This window comes from Pristiophorus japonicus, chromosome 9, assembly GCF_044704955.1.
Source record: "Pristiophorus japonicus isolate sPriJap1 chromosome 9, sPriJap1.hap1, whole genome shotgun sequence".
NCBI lineage: Eukaryota > Metazoa > Chordata > Chondrichthyes > Pristiophoridae > Pristiophorus > Pristiophorus japonicus.
The window spans coordinates 64,578,217-64,594,693 of record NC_091985.1 but is presented as its reverse complement, the minus strand read 5'-3'; the positions used below and the strand labels follow the sequence as shown (position 1 = coordinate 64,594,693).

Below are 16,477 nucleotides of genomic sequence, written 5' to 3'. Positions count from 1 at the left end.
CCTTGGAGCACTAAACCAGTCAAGAGGGGCGGTAGCGGCAGAGCGCTGCACAATGTCCAGGATCGGAGGCTCCTTCCCTCCCTTAAAGGGAAGGGCCATTGCTGCAGGCTATGCAATAAATCGAATCATCTGATCGCCGACGGCACCTGTGATCCGCGACTATCATCCCCGAGGACTCTAACAGAGTGCAGGGCTGATAAATCGCGGCCAAAGAAAATGTAAAAAAAAAATGACATGAGGGCTCAATAAAAAAATGTCCCCTACCTCACCAGCAATCCCTTTAAAAACCGATCCCCAAGCAGCCGGCCTACCATACAACGCATACTGAAGCTGCCGGTGTTGACGCCTGACGATGCTGCAGGGGGCGGAACCGAAATTTGCATCTGGGGCGCTGCACACCGGATGACGTCATGATCTCTGGGGAGCTCTATTAATTCGTCATCAAGTAAATTCTATTTATTCATTTACTCCACGTTCTTGCTTTTTCTTTCAGAAACTTAAAATAGTAACAGTCTTTCTATTGCAAATTAACAATTCAAATATAGACTTGAAAAACTCAGTGACCTGTCAACCCTGATAGAAGAAACCCAATTTTATTAGAAAAAATTGTAGATTCTAAGAAGTACAGAGGTTTCTCAGATAAGCAACACAAAAAGAATTTTTATCTGAAGAACAATTTTTTTTAAACATTCTAACTGGAGTTGTTTTTGCCAGTACTAACAACAACTGAAATTGATGATAGTGTGCAATTATTCCTCACAGTAAGATGCCATTAAATATGCTAGGTTTTTGTAAATATGAAGACAAAGGTCATCATGAAAATATTAAAAGAGTTATTGATTATACTGGCTGAGGCTGTTTATTCAGCACCATAACTACAGTCTACTTCAATAACCTCATCATCCAAGAGAGATTACGGCTCTAAAACAGTAGTGAAACAGATAATGTGGCAGCGTCCATACATGATAATGTTTATTTCAGTGCCATTAGTGCAAGATATAAAACATTGTGGATAATGACAGTATGTATCAAAAAATAACAGTATAACAAAAGGTAACAGAGTATATAATATAATGGTGACAAAGTGTGCAATATAATACAAGAACATAAAAAATGAGCAGGATTAGGCCATTCAGCCTTTCAAACCTACTCCGCCATTCAATAAGATCATGGCTGATCTTCCACCTCAACTCCACTTTCCCGCTCTATCTCCATTTCCCTTAATTCCCTAAGTATCCAAAAATCTATCGATCTCTGTCTTGAATATACTCAACAACTGAGCATCCACAGCACTCTGGGGTAGAGAATTCCAAAGATTTATCATCCTCTGAGTGAAGACATTTCTCCTCATCTCAATCCTAAATGGCCAGCCCCTTATTCTGAGACGGTGATGGTTCTAGACTCTCCAACCAGGGAAAACAACTTCCCAGCACCTACCATGTCAAGCCCTTTAAGATTTATATATGTTTCAATGAGATCACCTCTCATTCTTCTAAACTCTAGAGAATATAAGCCTACTCTACTCATCTCTCCTCATCGGACAGTCCCCTCATCCCAGGAATCAATCTAGTGAACCCCCCTTGCACTCCCTCTAAGGCAAGTATATCCTTCCTTAGGTAAGGAGATCAAAACTGTACACAGTAATCCAGGTGGGATCTCACCAAGGCCCTATATAATTGCAGTAAGACTTCGTTACTCCTGTACTCCAATCCTTCTGTAATAAAGGCTAACATTCCATTTGCTTTCCCAATTGTTTGCTGTACCTGCATGTTAACTTTCAGTGATTCGTGTACAAGAACAACCAGGTCCCTCTGAATAACATTTCCAAATCACTCACCTTTTAAAAAATATTCTGCTTTTCTATTTTTCCTACCAAAGTGGATAACTGCATTTCTCTGCATATTCCATCTGCTACATTCTTGCCCACTCACTTAACCTGTCTATATCCCTTTGTAGCCTCTTTACTTCCTCCTCACAGCTTACCTTCCCACCTAGCTTTGTATTGTCAGCAAACTTGAATACATTACACTCGGTCCCCTCATCTAAGTCATTGATATAGATTGTAAATAGCTGAAGGCCAAGCACTGATCCTTGTGGTACCCATTAGTTACAGCCTGCCAACCCGAAAATGACCTGTTTATTCTTACACGAATGATATTGTTACACAGAGAGAGAGTGTTTGTGGAGAGCATTATCATGACCACATCCCTAATCGTAACAGACAGTGACACTCAGGGTAAAGAGGATTGACATCTGGGTAATGTGTAGTGATGCTTGGGGTAAAGGGTAGTAGCAGGTGGGGTAAAAAGCACAGGCACTCTGGGTAAAGGGCATGTGCGTTAAAGGGCAGTAGCAGGCAGGGTAAAGGGCATAGGCACTACGGTTAAAGGGCATGCAGGGTAAAGGGCACACAAAGTAAAGGTACATGGGGTAAAGGACATGGGCATAGGGGTAAAAGGCATAGGCACGTGGGGGTAAAGGGAACGGGCATGCAGGGTAAGGGGCACATGGGTAAGGGGCACACGGGTAAAGGGAATGGGCACTCAGGGTAAAAGGCATGCAGGGTAAAGGGCATGGGCGCACAAAGTAAAGGGCAGAGGTACATGGGGTAAAGGACATGGGCACAGGGGTAAAAGGCATAGGCACGGGGGGCAAAGGGAACAGGCATGCAGGGTAAGGGGCACATGGGTAAGGGGCACACGGATAAAGGGCATGGGCATGGGAGGTAAAAGGCATGCAGGGTAAAGAGCACACACGGAAAGGGGCACACAGAGCAGCGACATGCAGCGTAAAGAGAACGGGCATGCAGGGCAAAGGGCAGGGTAAAGGGCACAGCTATTAAAGGGCACGGTATTAAAGAGCACTTGGGCTAAAGGGCACGGGTATTAAAGGGCACTTGGGGTAAAGGGCACAGGTATTAAAGGGCACTCGGGGTAAATGGCACGGGTATTAAAGGGCACTCGGGGTAAAGGGCATGGGTATTAAAGGGCATTGGGGTAAAGGGCACAGCTATTAAAGGGCATGGTATTAAAGGGCACGGTATTAAAGGGCACGGTATTAAAGGGCACTTGGGGTAAAGGGCACGGGTATTAAAGGGCACTTGGGGTAAAGGGCACGGTATTAAAGGGCACTTGGGGTAAAGGGCACGGGTGTTAAAGGGCACGGGTATTAAAGGGCACTTGAGGTAAAGGGCACCGTTATTAAAGAGCACTTGGGGTAAAGGGCACGGGTATTAAAGAGCACTTGGGGTAAAGGGCACGGGTATTAAAGGACACTCGGGGTAAAGGGCACGGTATTAAAGAGCACTGGTGTTAAAGGGCACGGATATTAAAGGGCACGGATATTAAAGGGCACTCGCGGTAAAGGGCACGGGTGTTAAAGGGCACAGGTATTAAGGGCACGCGAGGTAAAGGGCACTAGGGGTAAAGGGCACGGATATTAAAGGGCACTCAGGGTAAAGGGCATGGGTGTTAAAGGGCACGGGTGTTAAAGGGCACTCAGGGTAAAGGGCACGGGTGTTAAAGGGCACAGATATTAAAGGGCACGGGTATTAAAGGGCACTCGGGGTAAAGGGTACGTGTGTTAAAGGGCACGGGTATTAAAGGGCACTCAGGGTAAAGGGCACGCGTGTTAAAGTGCACAGATGTTAAAGGGCACGGGTATTAAAGGCACTCGGGGTAAAGGGCACGGGTATTAAAGGGCACTCGGGGTTAAGGGCACGGGTATTAAAGGGCACTCGGGGTTAAGGGCACGGGTGTTAAAGGGCACGCGGGTAACGGGAAGCCGGCGCATACTGACATTCCGCCCGTTAACCGGCTCCAGGCACTCAGTTTGTAAACAAGAATCCGATTAAAGGAGCAAACCGGTCGCAGTAACTTTTAGGTTATGAGGCTGCGACTCGGAGCAACTGAAAGTCAGGCGCGGGCCGCGGTCGGGTGGATGCAGGCGGCCGCCGCTTTCAGCACCTCGGGGAGCGGACAGCGTCAAAACATCCAGCCCGCGACATTGAAGCCACCGCATCAGTTACACATGATGGCGCTGCCCCGGGCCCGGGCCCCGTCTCCCGGCCCGGCCCGGCCCGCCGGCACCCCCGTCACCGCCGCTCACCTCCTCAGAGGCGCCGACACTGCAGCCCTGTCGCCGGCTGACAGCCGGGCCCTGGGAGCCAGGCAGGGAGAGGGAGGGAGAGAGGGAGTGAGCGGGATCCTTGTGGCCCACTTACCGTCAATCGCCATGGTGCTGATGATCCATCCAGCCAGACTCTGCCACTGCCGCGGCCGGGGAGCGGCTTGCTGCAGTTGGAGGAGGAGGAGGAGGAGGGAGAGGGGCCGGCGGCGCCACCGAGAGACACCGACACACACACATGGAACCTTCCAGGCCAGGCGCGCTCCCGCCCCGTGCGCGCCCCTACCTGCGCGTGCTCACCAGCGCGCCGCCTAAAATCCGGTGTGTGTGAGACATAGAGATACAGGGGCAGGCACAACTTCAGTGTGTATGTGAGAGAGTGAGGCAGATACAACTTCACTGTGTGTGTGAGAAAGGGGCAGATACAACTTCCGTGTGTGTGTGAGAGAGAGAGAGGGGCAGATACAACTTCCGTGTGTGTGAGAGTGAGAGGGGCAGATACAACTTCAGTGTGTGTGAGAGTGAGAGAGGGGCAGATACAACTTCCGTGTGTGTGAGAGTGAGAGGGGCAGATACAACTTCAGTGTGTGTGTGAGAGAGAGAGAGGGGCAGATACAACTTCCGTGTGTGTGAGAGTGAGAGGGGCAGATACAACTTCAGTGTGTGTGTGAGAGAGAGAGAGGGGCAGATACAACTTCCGTGTGTGTGAGAGTGAGAGGGGCAGATACAACTTCAGTGTGTGTGAGAGTGAGAGAGGGGCAGATACAACTTCAGTGTGTGTGAGAGAGAGGCAGATACAACTTTAGTGTGTGTGTGAGAGAAAGGGGCAGATACAACTTCAGTGTGTGTGAGAGAGAGAGAGGGACAGATACAACTTCCGTGTGTGTGAGAGTGAGAGAGGGGCAGATACAACTTCAGTGTGTGTGTGAGAGAGGCAGATACAACTTTAGTGTGTGTGAGAGAAAGGGGCAGATACAACTTCAGTGTGTGTGAGAGAGAGTGAGAGAGAGGCAGATACAACTTCAGTGTGTGTGTGAGAGAGAGAGAGGGGCAGATACAACTTCCGTGTGTGTGAGAGTGAGAGGGGCAGATACAACTTCAGTGTGTGTGAGAGTGAGAGAGGGGCAGATACAACTTCAGTGTGTGTGAGAGAGAGGCAGATACAACTTTAGTGTGTGTGTGAGAAAGGGGCAGATACAACTTCAGTGTGTGTGTGAGAGAGAGAGAGGGGCAGATACAACTTCCGTGTGTGTGAGAGTGAGAGGGGCAGATACAACTTCAGTGTGTGTGAGAGTGAGAGAGGGGCAGATACAACTTCAGTGTGTGTGAGAGAGAGGCAGATACAACTTTAGTGTGTGTGTGAGAGAAAGGGGCAGATACAACTTCAGTGTGTGTGAGAGAGAGAGAGGGACAGATACAACTTCCGTGTGTGTGAGAGTGAGAGGGGCAGATACAACTTCAGTGTGTGTGAGAGTGAGAGAGGGGCAGATACAACTTCAGTGTGTGTGTGAGAGATGCAGATACAACTTTAGTGTGTGTGAGAGAAAGGGGCAGATACAACTTCAGTGTGTGTGAGAGAGAGTGAGAGAGAGGCAGATACAACTTCAGTGTGTGTGTGAGAGAAAGGGGCAGATACAACTTCAGTGTGTGTGAGAGAGAGTGAGAGAGAGGCAGATACAACTTCAGTGTGTGTGTGAGAGAAAGGGGCAGATACAACTTCAGTGTGTGTGAGTGAGAGAGAGAGAGGCAGATACAACTTCAGTGTGTGTGTGAGAGAAAGGGGCAGATACAACTTCAGTGTGTGTGAGAGAGTGAGAGAGAGGCAGATACAACTTCAGCGTGTGCGTGAGAGAAAGGGGCAGATACAACTTCAGTGTGTGTGTGAGAGAAAGGGGCAGATACAACTTCAGTGTGTGTGAGAGAGTGAGAGAGGCAGATACAACTTCAGCGTGTGCGTGAGAGAAAGGGGCAGATACAACTTCAGTGTGTGTGAGAGAGTGAGAGAGAGGGGCAGATATAACTTCAGTGTGTGTGTGAGAGAGGCAGATACAACTTTAGTGTGTGTGAGAGAGTGAGAGAGAGGCAGATACAACTTCAGTGTGTGTGTGAGAGAGAGAGGGGCAGATACAACTTCAGTGTGTGTGAGAGAAAGGGGCAGATACACCTTCAGTGTGTGTGTGTGAGTGAGAGAGAGGGGCAGATACAACTTCAGTGTGTGTGAGAGAGTGAGAGAGGCAGATACAACTTCAGCGTGTGTGTGAGAGAAAGGGGCAGATACACCTTCAGTGTGTGTGTGTGAGTGAGAGAGAGGGGCAGATATAACTTCAGTGTGTGTGTGAGAGAGGCAGATACAACTTTAGTGTGTGTGTGAGAGAAAGGGGCAGATACAACTTCAGTGTGTGTGTGAGAGAGTGAGAGAGAGGCAGATACAACTTCAGTGTGTATGTGAGAGAAAGGGGCAGATACAACTTCAGTGTGTGTGTGAGAGAGAGGGGCGAATACAACTTCAGTGTGTGAGAGAGTGAGAGAGGCAGATACAACTTCAGTGTGTGTGTGAGAGAGTGAGAGAGGCAGATACAACTTCCGTGTGTGTGTGAGAGAGGCAGATACAACTTTAGTGTGTGTGTGAGAGAAAGGGGCAGATACAACTTCAGCGTGTGTGAGAGAGAGTGAGAGAGAGGCAGATACAACTTCCGTGTGTGTGAGAGTGAGAAAGAGGGGCAGATACAACTTCAGCGTGTGTGAGAGTGAGAAAGAGGGGCAGATACAACTTCAGTGTGTGTGTGAGAAAGGGGCAGATACAACTTCAGTGTGCGTGTGAGAGAAAGGGGCAGATACAACTTCAGTGTGTGTGTGAGAGAGTGAGAGAGAGGGGCAGATACAACTTCAGTGTGCGTGAGAGTGAGAGAGAGGGGCAGATACAACTTCAGTGTGAGTGAGAGTGAGAGAGAGGGGCAGATACAACTTCAGTGTGAGTGAGAGAGAGGGGCAGATACAACTTCAGTGTGCGTGTGAGAGAAAGGGGCAGATACAACTTCAGTGTGCGTGTGAGAGAAAGGTGCAGATACAACTTCAGTGTGTGTGTGTGAGTGAGAGAGAGGGGCAGATATAACTTCAGTGTGTATGTGAGAGAAAGGGGCAGATACAACTTCAGTGTATGTGTGTGAGAGTGAGAGAGAGGGGCAGATATAACTTCAGTGTGTGTGTGTGAGAATGAGAGAGACAGATACAACTTCAGTGTGTGTGAGAGAGTGTGAGAGAGAGAGAGAGAGAGAGAGACAGATACAACTTCAGTGTGTTTGTGTGAGAGTAAGAGAGAGGGGCAGATACAACTTCAATGCGTGTGTGAGAGAGAAAGGGGCAGATACAACTTCAGTGTGTGTGTGTGTGAGTGAGTGAGAGGCAGACATAACTTCAGTGTGTGTGTGTGAGAGGCAGACATAACTTCAGTGTGTGAGTGAGTGAGAGGCAGATACAACTTCAGTGTGTGTGTGTGTGAGAATGAGAGAGAGACAGATACAACTTCAGTGTGTGTATGTGTGAGTGAGAGTGAGAGAGAGGGGCAGATACAACTTCAGTGTGTGTGTGTGTGTGTGTGAGAATGAGAGAGAGACAGATACAACTTCAGTGTGTGTATGTGTGAGTGAGAGTGAGAGAGAGGGACAGATACAACTTCAGTGTGTGTATGAGAGAGAGGGGCAGATACAAACTCAGTGTGTGTGTGTGTGTGTGTGTGTGTGAGTGAGAGAGAGACAGATACAACTTGAGTGTGTGTGTGTGTGAGAGAGAGAGAGAGAGAGAGAGAGAGAGAGACAGGGCAGATACAACTTCAGTGTGTGAGAGAGAGAGACAAAGGCAGATACATCTTCAGTGTGCGTGAGACAGGGGCAGATAGAACTTCAGTGGGTGAGAGAGAGAGACAGGCAGATGCAACTTCAGTATATGAGAGAGAGTGAGAGAGACAGGCATTTACAAGTTCAGTGTGTGTGTGAGAGAGTCGGGGCAGATACAAACTCCGTGGGCGAGAGTCAGGCGTAGATACAACTTCAGTGTGAGAGAGACCAGGCAGATACAACTTCAGAGTATGAGAGAGAGAGAGAGAGAGAGAGAGAGAGAGACAGGGGCAGATGCAAGTTGAGTGGGTGAGAGACAGGGGTAGATACAAGTTCAGTGGGTGAAAGACAGGGACAGGTACAACTTCAGTGAGTGTGTGTGAGAGAGAGAGAGAGAGAGATAACTTCAATGTGTGTGTGTGTGTGAACGATAGAGGCAGATACAACTTCAGTGGATGAGAGACTGAGCAGATACAATTTCTGCATGAGAGAGACTGGGGCAGATACAACTTCAGTGTGTGTGTGTGAGAGAGAGACGGGCAGTTACAACTTCAGTGGATGAGAGAGGGGGGCAGATACAACTTCAGTGTGTGAGATACAGGGCAGATACAACTTCAGTGTAAGAGATAGAGATGGGCATTTACAAGTTTGTGTGTGAGAGAGAGAGAGAGAGAGAGAGAGAGACAGGGGCAGATACAACTTCAGTGTGTGAGAGACAGGGGCTGATACAACTTCAGTGTGTGAGAGGGAGAGAGATGGGCATTTACAATTTCCATGTGTGTGTGAGCGGGACGGGGCAGATACAATTTCAGTGTCTGAGAGGCGGGCAGATACGAGTTCAGAGCGAGAGAGAGATACAGGGCAGATACAACTTCAGTGAGCGAGAGAGGGGCAGATACAAGTTCAGAGGGTGAGAGTCAGGTGTAGATACAACTTCAGTGTGTGTGTGAGAGAGAGAGGGTAGATACAACTTCAGTGGGTGAAAGACAGGGCAGATACAACTTCAGTGCGTGTGCGTGTGAGAGAGAGAGAGAGAGGGGCAGATATAACTTCAGTGTGTATGAGAGGGGCAGATAGAACTTCAGTGTGTGAGAGAGAGGCAGATGCAACTTCAGTGTATGAGAGAGAGAGACGGGCATTTACAAATTCAGTGTGTGTGAGAGAAAGACAGGGCAGATACAACTTCAGTGTGTCAGAAATGGGAAGATACAACTTTAGTGTGTGTGAGACAGTGTTACTCTGCTAGTTAAGAAGCACCTCGAGAGCAGGAGAATCGGCCAAGCAGCGAGAGTCAGCCCAACCAGCATCAACTGACCTGGGAGTATAAGAAGTAAAAAGATTTGAAGTGTGACATCAAAGGAAAGCAGGTGAGTGATTGGTTGATCAGTATTTCTCTCTTTTTCTTGGGCATTGGTTTAAATTAAGAGCTGGGATTAAAAATCTAAACATTCAAAATGTGAAAACTTAATTAATTAAATATATTAGAGATGGGCAGGGCAGGTGAAGTGTTACTGCTGTTGCATGTGGAAGCTGGTTGACCCCATTGAGATCCACGGTGACCACATCTGTAGCAAGTGTCTGCAGCTCGAGGAACTTCAGCTCCGTGTTGATGAGCTGGAGTCCGAGCTGCAGACACTGCTACACATCAGGGAGGGGGAGAGTTACCTGGACGCTGTGTTCCAGGAGGCAGTCACACCCCTTAGATTAACTAATTCAAATTTAGTCCGTGGTCAGAGATAGGAGTGTGTGAATACGACTAAGGCACGTATGGGGACCCAGGAGGTAGTGATGGAGGCGCCTCAGCCCTTGCTCTTGTCCAACAGGTACGAGATTCTTGCTCCCTGTATGGACGAGAGCAAGGACTGCAGGGAGGATAAGCAACATGGTACAGGGGGCCATTTAGATGGGGGGGAGTAAAAAGAAATGTGGTAGTGGTATGGGACAGTATAGTTCGGGGGATAGATACTGTTCTCTGCAGCCAAGAGCGTGAGTCCCGAAGGTTGTGTTGCCTGCCCTGTGCCAGGGTTAACGACATCTCCTCTAGGCTGGTGAGGAACTTGGAGTGGGAGGGGGAAGATCCAGTTGGTGTGGTCCACGTAGGTACCAATGACATAGCTAGAATAATGAAAGCGGTTCTGCTGATGGAGTATGAGCAGCTCAGGACTAAATTAAAAAGCAGAACCACAAGGGTAATAATCTTTAGATTACTACCTGAGCCACGAGCAAATTTGCATAGGGTAAATAGGATCAGAGAGATGAATGCATGGCTCACAGATTGGTGTGGGAGAAATGGGTTTCAATTCATGGGGCACTGGCGCCAGTACTGAGATAGGAGAGAGCTGTTCCGTGGGGACGGATTTCACTTGAACCAGGCTGGGGCCAGTGTCCTGGCAAATCGAATAACTACGGCTCTAGATAGGGCTTTAAACTAAATAGTGGGAGGAAGGGATCCAGTGAGTGGAAATTTTAAAAGTCAAAGAGAAAGGAAAAGGCAAAAGTGCAGGGTAGCGATAGGGGTAATGATAACCAGAGGGTGACAAATAGGGACAGAACGTAAACACAAGACAAAATTAAAAGCTCTATAACTGAACGCAAGAAGCATTCGTAACAAGATAGATGAGTTGACGGCACAAATAGAAATAAATGGATATTATCTAATAGTCATTACAGAGATGTGGTTCCAAGGTGACCAAGGCTGGTAACTAAATATTCAGGGTATTTACCATTTCATAAGAATATGCAGAAAGGAAAAAGAGGTGGGGTAGCTCTATCAATAAAGGATGAAATCAGTGCAACAGTGAGAAATGATATTCTCTCAGAAGATCAAGAAGTAGAATCAGTTTGAGATAAGAAATCAGTGGAGATAAGAAATAATAAGGGAAATAAGTCACTGATGGGAGTGATCTACAGGCCCCCAAACAGTAGCCACTCTGTTGCACAAAGTATAAATCAAGAAATAATGGAGGCTTGTAAGAAAGGTACAGCGATAATCATGGGTGATTTTAATCTTCATATTGATTGGACAAATCAAATTGGCAAAGAAAGCCTTGCGGAAGAGTTCATAAAATGTATGCGGGATGGTTTCTTGGAACAATACGTTGTGGAAGCAACCAGGGAGCAGACTATTTAGATCTGGTAATGTGTAATGAGTCTGGATTAATTAATGATTGTGTAGTGAAGGATCCTCTTGGGAAGTGTGATCATAGCATGGTAGAATTTCAAATTTAGTTAGAGGGTGAGAAAGCTAGGTTTCAAACTAGTATCCTGAACTTAAATAAAGGTAATTACAAAGGTATGAAGGCAGAGTTGGTTAAAGTGGACTGGGAAAATATATTAAAGGGTAAGATTGTAAAAAAGCAGTGGCAAACATTTAAGGAGCTATTTCATAACTCTCAGCAAAGGTTTATTCCAGTGAGAAAAAAAAGATGCTAAGAGAAGAAAGAACCATCCATGGCTAACTAAGGAAGTAAAGAATGGTACCAAATTGAAAACAAAAGCATACAATATTGCGAATGACAGTGGAAGGCCAGAGGATTGGGAAATTTTTAGAAACCAGCAAAGGATGACTAAAAAAATGATAAAGACAGAGAAGATAGCATATGAGAGTAAACTAGCAAGAAATATAAAAACAGACAGGAAGAGCTTCTACAGGTATATAAAAAGGAAGCTAGTACCTAAAGTAAATGTTAGTCCCTTAGAGGATGAGGCTGGAGATTTAATAATGGGAAACAGGGACATGGCAGAGACTTTGAACAAATATTTGGTATCGGTCTTCATGGTAGAGGACACTAAAAACATCCCAATAATTGATAATCAAGGAGCTATTGGGGTGAGGGGACTTAAAACAATCACTATCACTAGAGATAAAGTACTTGGCAAACTAATGGGACTAAAGATGGACAAGTCCCCGGACCTAATGGCGTGCATCCTAGGGTCTTAAAAGAAGTGGCTGCAGAGATAGTGGATTCATTGGTTGTAATCTATCACAATTCCCTGAATCCTGGAGAGGTCGCAACGGACTGGAAAACCGCAACACCCCTATTTAAGAAAGGAGGGAGACAGAAAGCAGGAAACTATAGACTAACATCTGTCATTGGGAAAATGCTGGAGTCCATCATTAAGGAAATAGCAGCAGGACACTTAGAAAATCATAATGCAGTCAAGCAGCGCCAGCATAGTTTTATAAAAGGGAAATCATGTTTGACAAATTTGTTGGAATTCTTTGTGGATGTACCGAACAGAATGGATAAAGGGGAACCAATTGAGGTCATATATTTGGATTTCCAGAAAGCATTCGACAAGGTGCCACACAAAAGGTTACTGCACAAGATAAGAGCTCATTTGGGTAATTTTTTGGCACGTGCCGTTTTTTCTGGTGTAATTATTTAATTCAAAGTTTCCCCCTGGAATCTGCGCCGGTGTAATTGCTTTATTACGATTTTTGTCTGCGTCAGTTTTTAGCATTTTTCGAAGTTTGCCCCCAATTTTTTTATCCCATGTGGGCATATCTGGCCACTCCCGAAAAACCTTCTGGTGAGTTAACAGAAAGCAGTGCACATTGAGAAATCGGCGCTGAAAGACATCATTGTTTTTCATCGAAAGTTTTGGAGGGAGTCTCTCACACTTGAACTATCCATAATAAAGTTCAACTTTTTTTACCTTTCAACGGAATACATGGAAGTTTCTTGGATTTCTGAAGTTTTCATTTTTTTTTTACTTACACGCCACCACCGAACGTCTTCAAGCAGGGTTGGAGGGGCCTCGTAGCATCGGCTGTCAGAATCGGCCCCGCATCCGGTCACGCAGGCTCGGCTCAAAAATAAGCCCAGGGGGCGGGGGGGGGGAAGGGGGGGGGTGCAGGTGTCGATCGGAAGGCATCTCCACTGAGCCCGGGGAGGGAGGTGGTGATCGGAAGGCTTCTGCACTGAACCTCGGGAGGGAGGTGGCGATTGGAAGGCTTCTGCACTCAGCCCAGGGAGGGAAATGCCGATCGAAAAACTGATGCACTAAGCACAAGACTGCCATGAGTTTGGGGAAGGGGGGGAGAAGTGAAGAAGTCACAACACTGCAATTAATTTGGGATGGGGGGGGGGAGAAGAGGAGAAGTCACAAGACTGCAGTTAGTTTGGAGGGGTGGGGGTGGAGAGGGAGGAAAAGTCACAAGACCTGGGTGTGGTCCATCCATACAGACCTTGGGGAAAGAGAACAAATAACCTGTCCTGCCTGCCTTCCTGTCATTTTGACCTTCTTGCAAATGTAAAATTTAACTATGGGAGCAATACTGACAATGCCATACCTTATGTGAGCCTTCTGCTTCATGGTGCTATGTAGGAGACTATTGATTCAACATCATCGCATGAGGAGCATCAGAGCCCAAAGGCCTTACCCACGTCGGCTATATCGAGACAAGCGTTCATACCTGCACCTGCATGATGCAGACTGTCAGAAGGCTGCATTTCCGCAAAGAAGTTGTAACTGAGATCTGTGAGTTGGTGAAAGCTGACCTGCAACCTAGAAGCGTCAGGATGACTGCTTTGTCAGTTGAAGATCGTGTCAAGGTACAACTGGGGATGTGTGCACCATTTCTCAACGTGCAACACATGTCTGCATTTGGCAGGTGACTGCTGCACTATATGCCCAGAGGAATGACTACATAAAGTTCGCCATGACCGCCCAGGCAATGCGTGACAGGGCTGTGTGCTTCTCCAGGATTGCTGGCTTCCCAAAGGTACAGGGCTGCTCACCTTGCGAGCACCTTTGGAGGATTCCGATATGTACAGGAACAGAAAATGCTTCCACTCCATTAATGTACAGCTCGTGTGTGACAACATGCATCACATCATTTCAGTCAATGCAAGATATCCTGGGAGCATTCATGATGCATTCATCCTACGCGAGAGAGTTATATCTGCCATGTTTCAGCAGCAGCCAGATGGTAGAGCTGGCTACTCGGAGACAAAGGGTACGGCCTCGCTACCTAGCTCATGACACCCCTACGCATAACCCAAATGGAAGCTGCCCGGGAATACAACATGTCGTACCTTGCGACGTGCAGCATCATAGAGAGGACCATTGGCATCTTGAAACAGCGTTTCCGATGCCTGGACCATTCCGGAGGCTACTTGCTATACTCCCTGAGATTATCGGTCAGTTCACTGTTGTGTGCTGCATGCTGCATAACTTAGCCATCATGAGGCAGCAACAGCTGGTAGGAGGTGACCCACCTGAGGTTAGAGTGGCTGATGATAATGATGAGGAAGATGCAGATGAGGAGCAGGAGGACGAGGACAAGGAAGCCATGCAAGTACCTGAACCCGAAGCACGATGGCGGAGAAGGACGGGCCATCGTGCCCCTTTAACGATTGCTCGAGCCTTCCGCCAGCAGCTCATCCGTGAACGCTTTGCTGCCTGAAGGCTCAGTGACAACTATTCCACATGGACCATGTTTACTGTTTGGACCTGTTCCATAATGTTGTGTTGTGTTAATGGAACAAATGATGAAAATTATTCTTGTTGACTTCAAAAGTTGTGCTAATAATGGAACAAATAATGAAAATGATTCAGATTTAATGTAAAATATATTTTATTCAAAAGTTTAACAAGCAGTTCTTTTTACTTAACTTAACTTTAATAAAATTATTCTTGTATCAAACTTTAAAGTTTTAAGTTACGATCACTTACAAACTTTAAGATCACTTACTAACTTTTAAACTTGTAAATTTACATAACTTACAAAAATCTTTTAATTTGAGAACAACGGTTACAACAGTAACAATAATAACATAATAAGAACATAAGCAGGAGTAGGCCATACAGCCCCTCGAGCCTGCCCCACCATTTAATATGATCATGGCTAATCCAATCATAGACTCAGGTCCACTTCCCTGCCTGCTCCCCAAACCCCTTATTCCCTTTCGGTTAAGATAACAACAACAGCAAAGAAAGGCTGCACCCATCTCTCCTCCAACTTATTCTAAGACAACCCGCTGCGCTTCTTCTTGGTGACTCCACCAACCCTGTCCGCAGGCGGTGGCGCGGTGTTTCTGGGGTTGATACCAAGCTTATTCATTCTAAGATCTTGGGTAGTGCGCACCTATTGGGGAGGGGGGGGCGGTGGCGGCAGGCGGCAATGTGGAGGGCCCAAGCGGCAATGTGGAGGGCCCGGCTTGGGGCTCTTCAGAGACTGGTGTGGGGATTGGAGTGGGAGTGGCAGTTGATTCTGTCAATAGGCGCGGGGTCTGGGCGTGTTCCTTTATTGCAGCAGCTAACCTCAACATGCCGTCCCTCATGTGCCCTGACAGTGTCTCAATGACCTGCAACATTCCCTCCCTCATGTTCACTAATAGTGTTTGCACCATCTCTGACATACCCTCCCTGATGTTCACTGACAGCGCATCAACTAACTGTGACATTCCCTCCTTCATGGTCAATGACGTGATTTCAGCTGACTGAGACATTCCCTCACTCATAGTCCCGGACATTGTTCCCATTTCTCGTGAGATTGCTGTTACTTCTCCCGACAGTCCCGCTACCTCATCACCCATGCCACCGATGGTGTCCAGGAGTGATCGCATCAGGTCAATGCTCTCCGCACTCATTGCCATCATCTGAACCGCATCTGTTAGATCCTGCACCCCAGGAGAGCACGATAGAGCTCTCCTTCACCTCCTCACACTGGGTGTGCCTCGCTGCACCCACCACTGGGACCCGCAGCCTCGGACGATGGAAAACCACCAACACTCAAACCACTAGTCACGGAAGGGGCTGGCGCCTCAATAGGAAGCACCTGCACCTCCTCCAAAGTCAGTAAAACAGTGGGGGCTTCATCCATCTCCATCCCCTCCTCCTCCCCCTCACGCTGGTCTGGAGGGTGGGATTGGAAGATGGTCTCCTCTTCAGGCTCGTCCTCGTCAAAATCTTCTACTGCATTGTCACGGTTGGCCTCAAATTCTGCAAAATATAACAGAACACAGACAAATGGTTAGCAGCAGAGATGGAGGCAGGGTCGGTGGCACGAGTAGGCTCACACAACACAGGCAGCAGGCTGATTTGAAGGACCACGATGAATGATTGCACACTGCATCAACCGAAGCGTGGCTGACGGAGACATCCCCAGGAACCAAAGCATGGCTAGCTCACGTAGTACTTAACAATAGCAAAGCAAGACTGTGGAATTTGTAGGACTTACCCTCTCCTTCGAGTGTGGGCTCAGCTTGTGCAGTGGTGGTTGTTTTTCTCCAGGCAGGACCCATTAAAGCAGTGACCCTCTCTTCCAAGGGTGTCAGTGGCTGCAGATTTGCCGGGCCTTCTCCTGTTCGAGTTCTTTCCCTTTTATTATGTGCCACCTCCCTTTGCAAAGATGAAAATGCAACATTTTAGAGAGGGTGTCTTTCTGCTGGGTGGGACGTATACAGTTGGTCACATTTACAATTGCAATTCCATTGAATAAATGAAAATATTACTTACACTAACTACTTGACCAAGGTCCTGCCATTTCTTTTTATATTGGCCTCCAAATC

At 47.2% G+C, this 16,477-nt stretch overlaps 1 protein-coding gene across 1 annotated transcript in view; it reads right to left on the bottom strand.

The window, feature by feature from the left end:
- Positions 1-4,370, bottom strand: part of syt14a (synaptotagmin XIVa) — a 371,819-nt gene extending 367,449 nt beyond the window's left edge. Inside the window, exon 1 of the mRNA XM_070889413.1 lies at positions 4,223-4,370. Within this exon, the coding sequence (XP_070745514.1) occupies positions 4,223-4,235 (13 nt within the window). The 5' untranslated portion in view covers positions 4,236-4,370. The remainder of the gene's footprint in view (positions 1-4,222) is intronic.
- Positions 4,371-16,477: the final 12,107 nt, after the last annotated feature.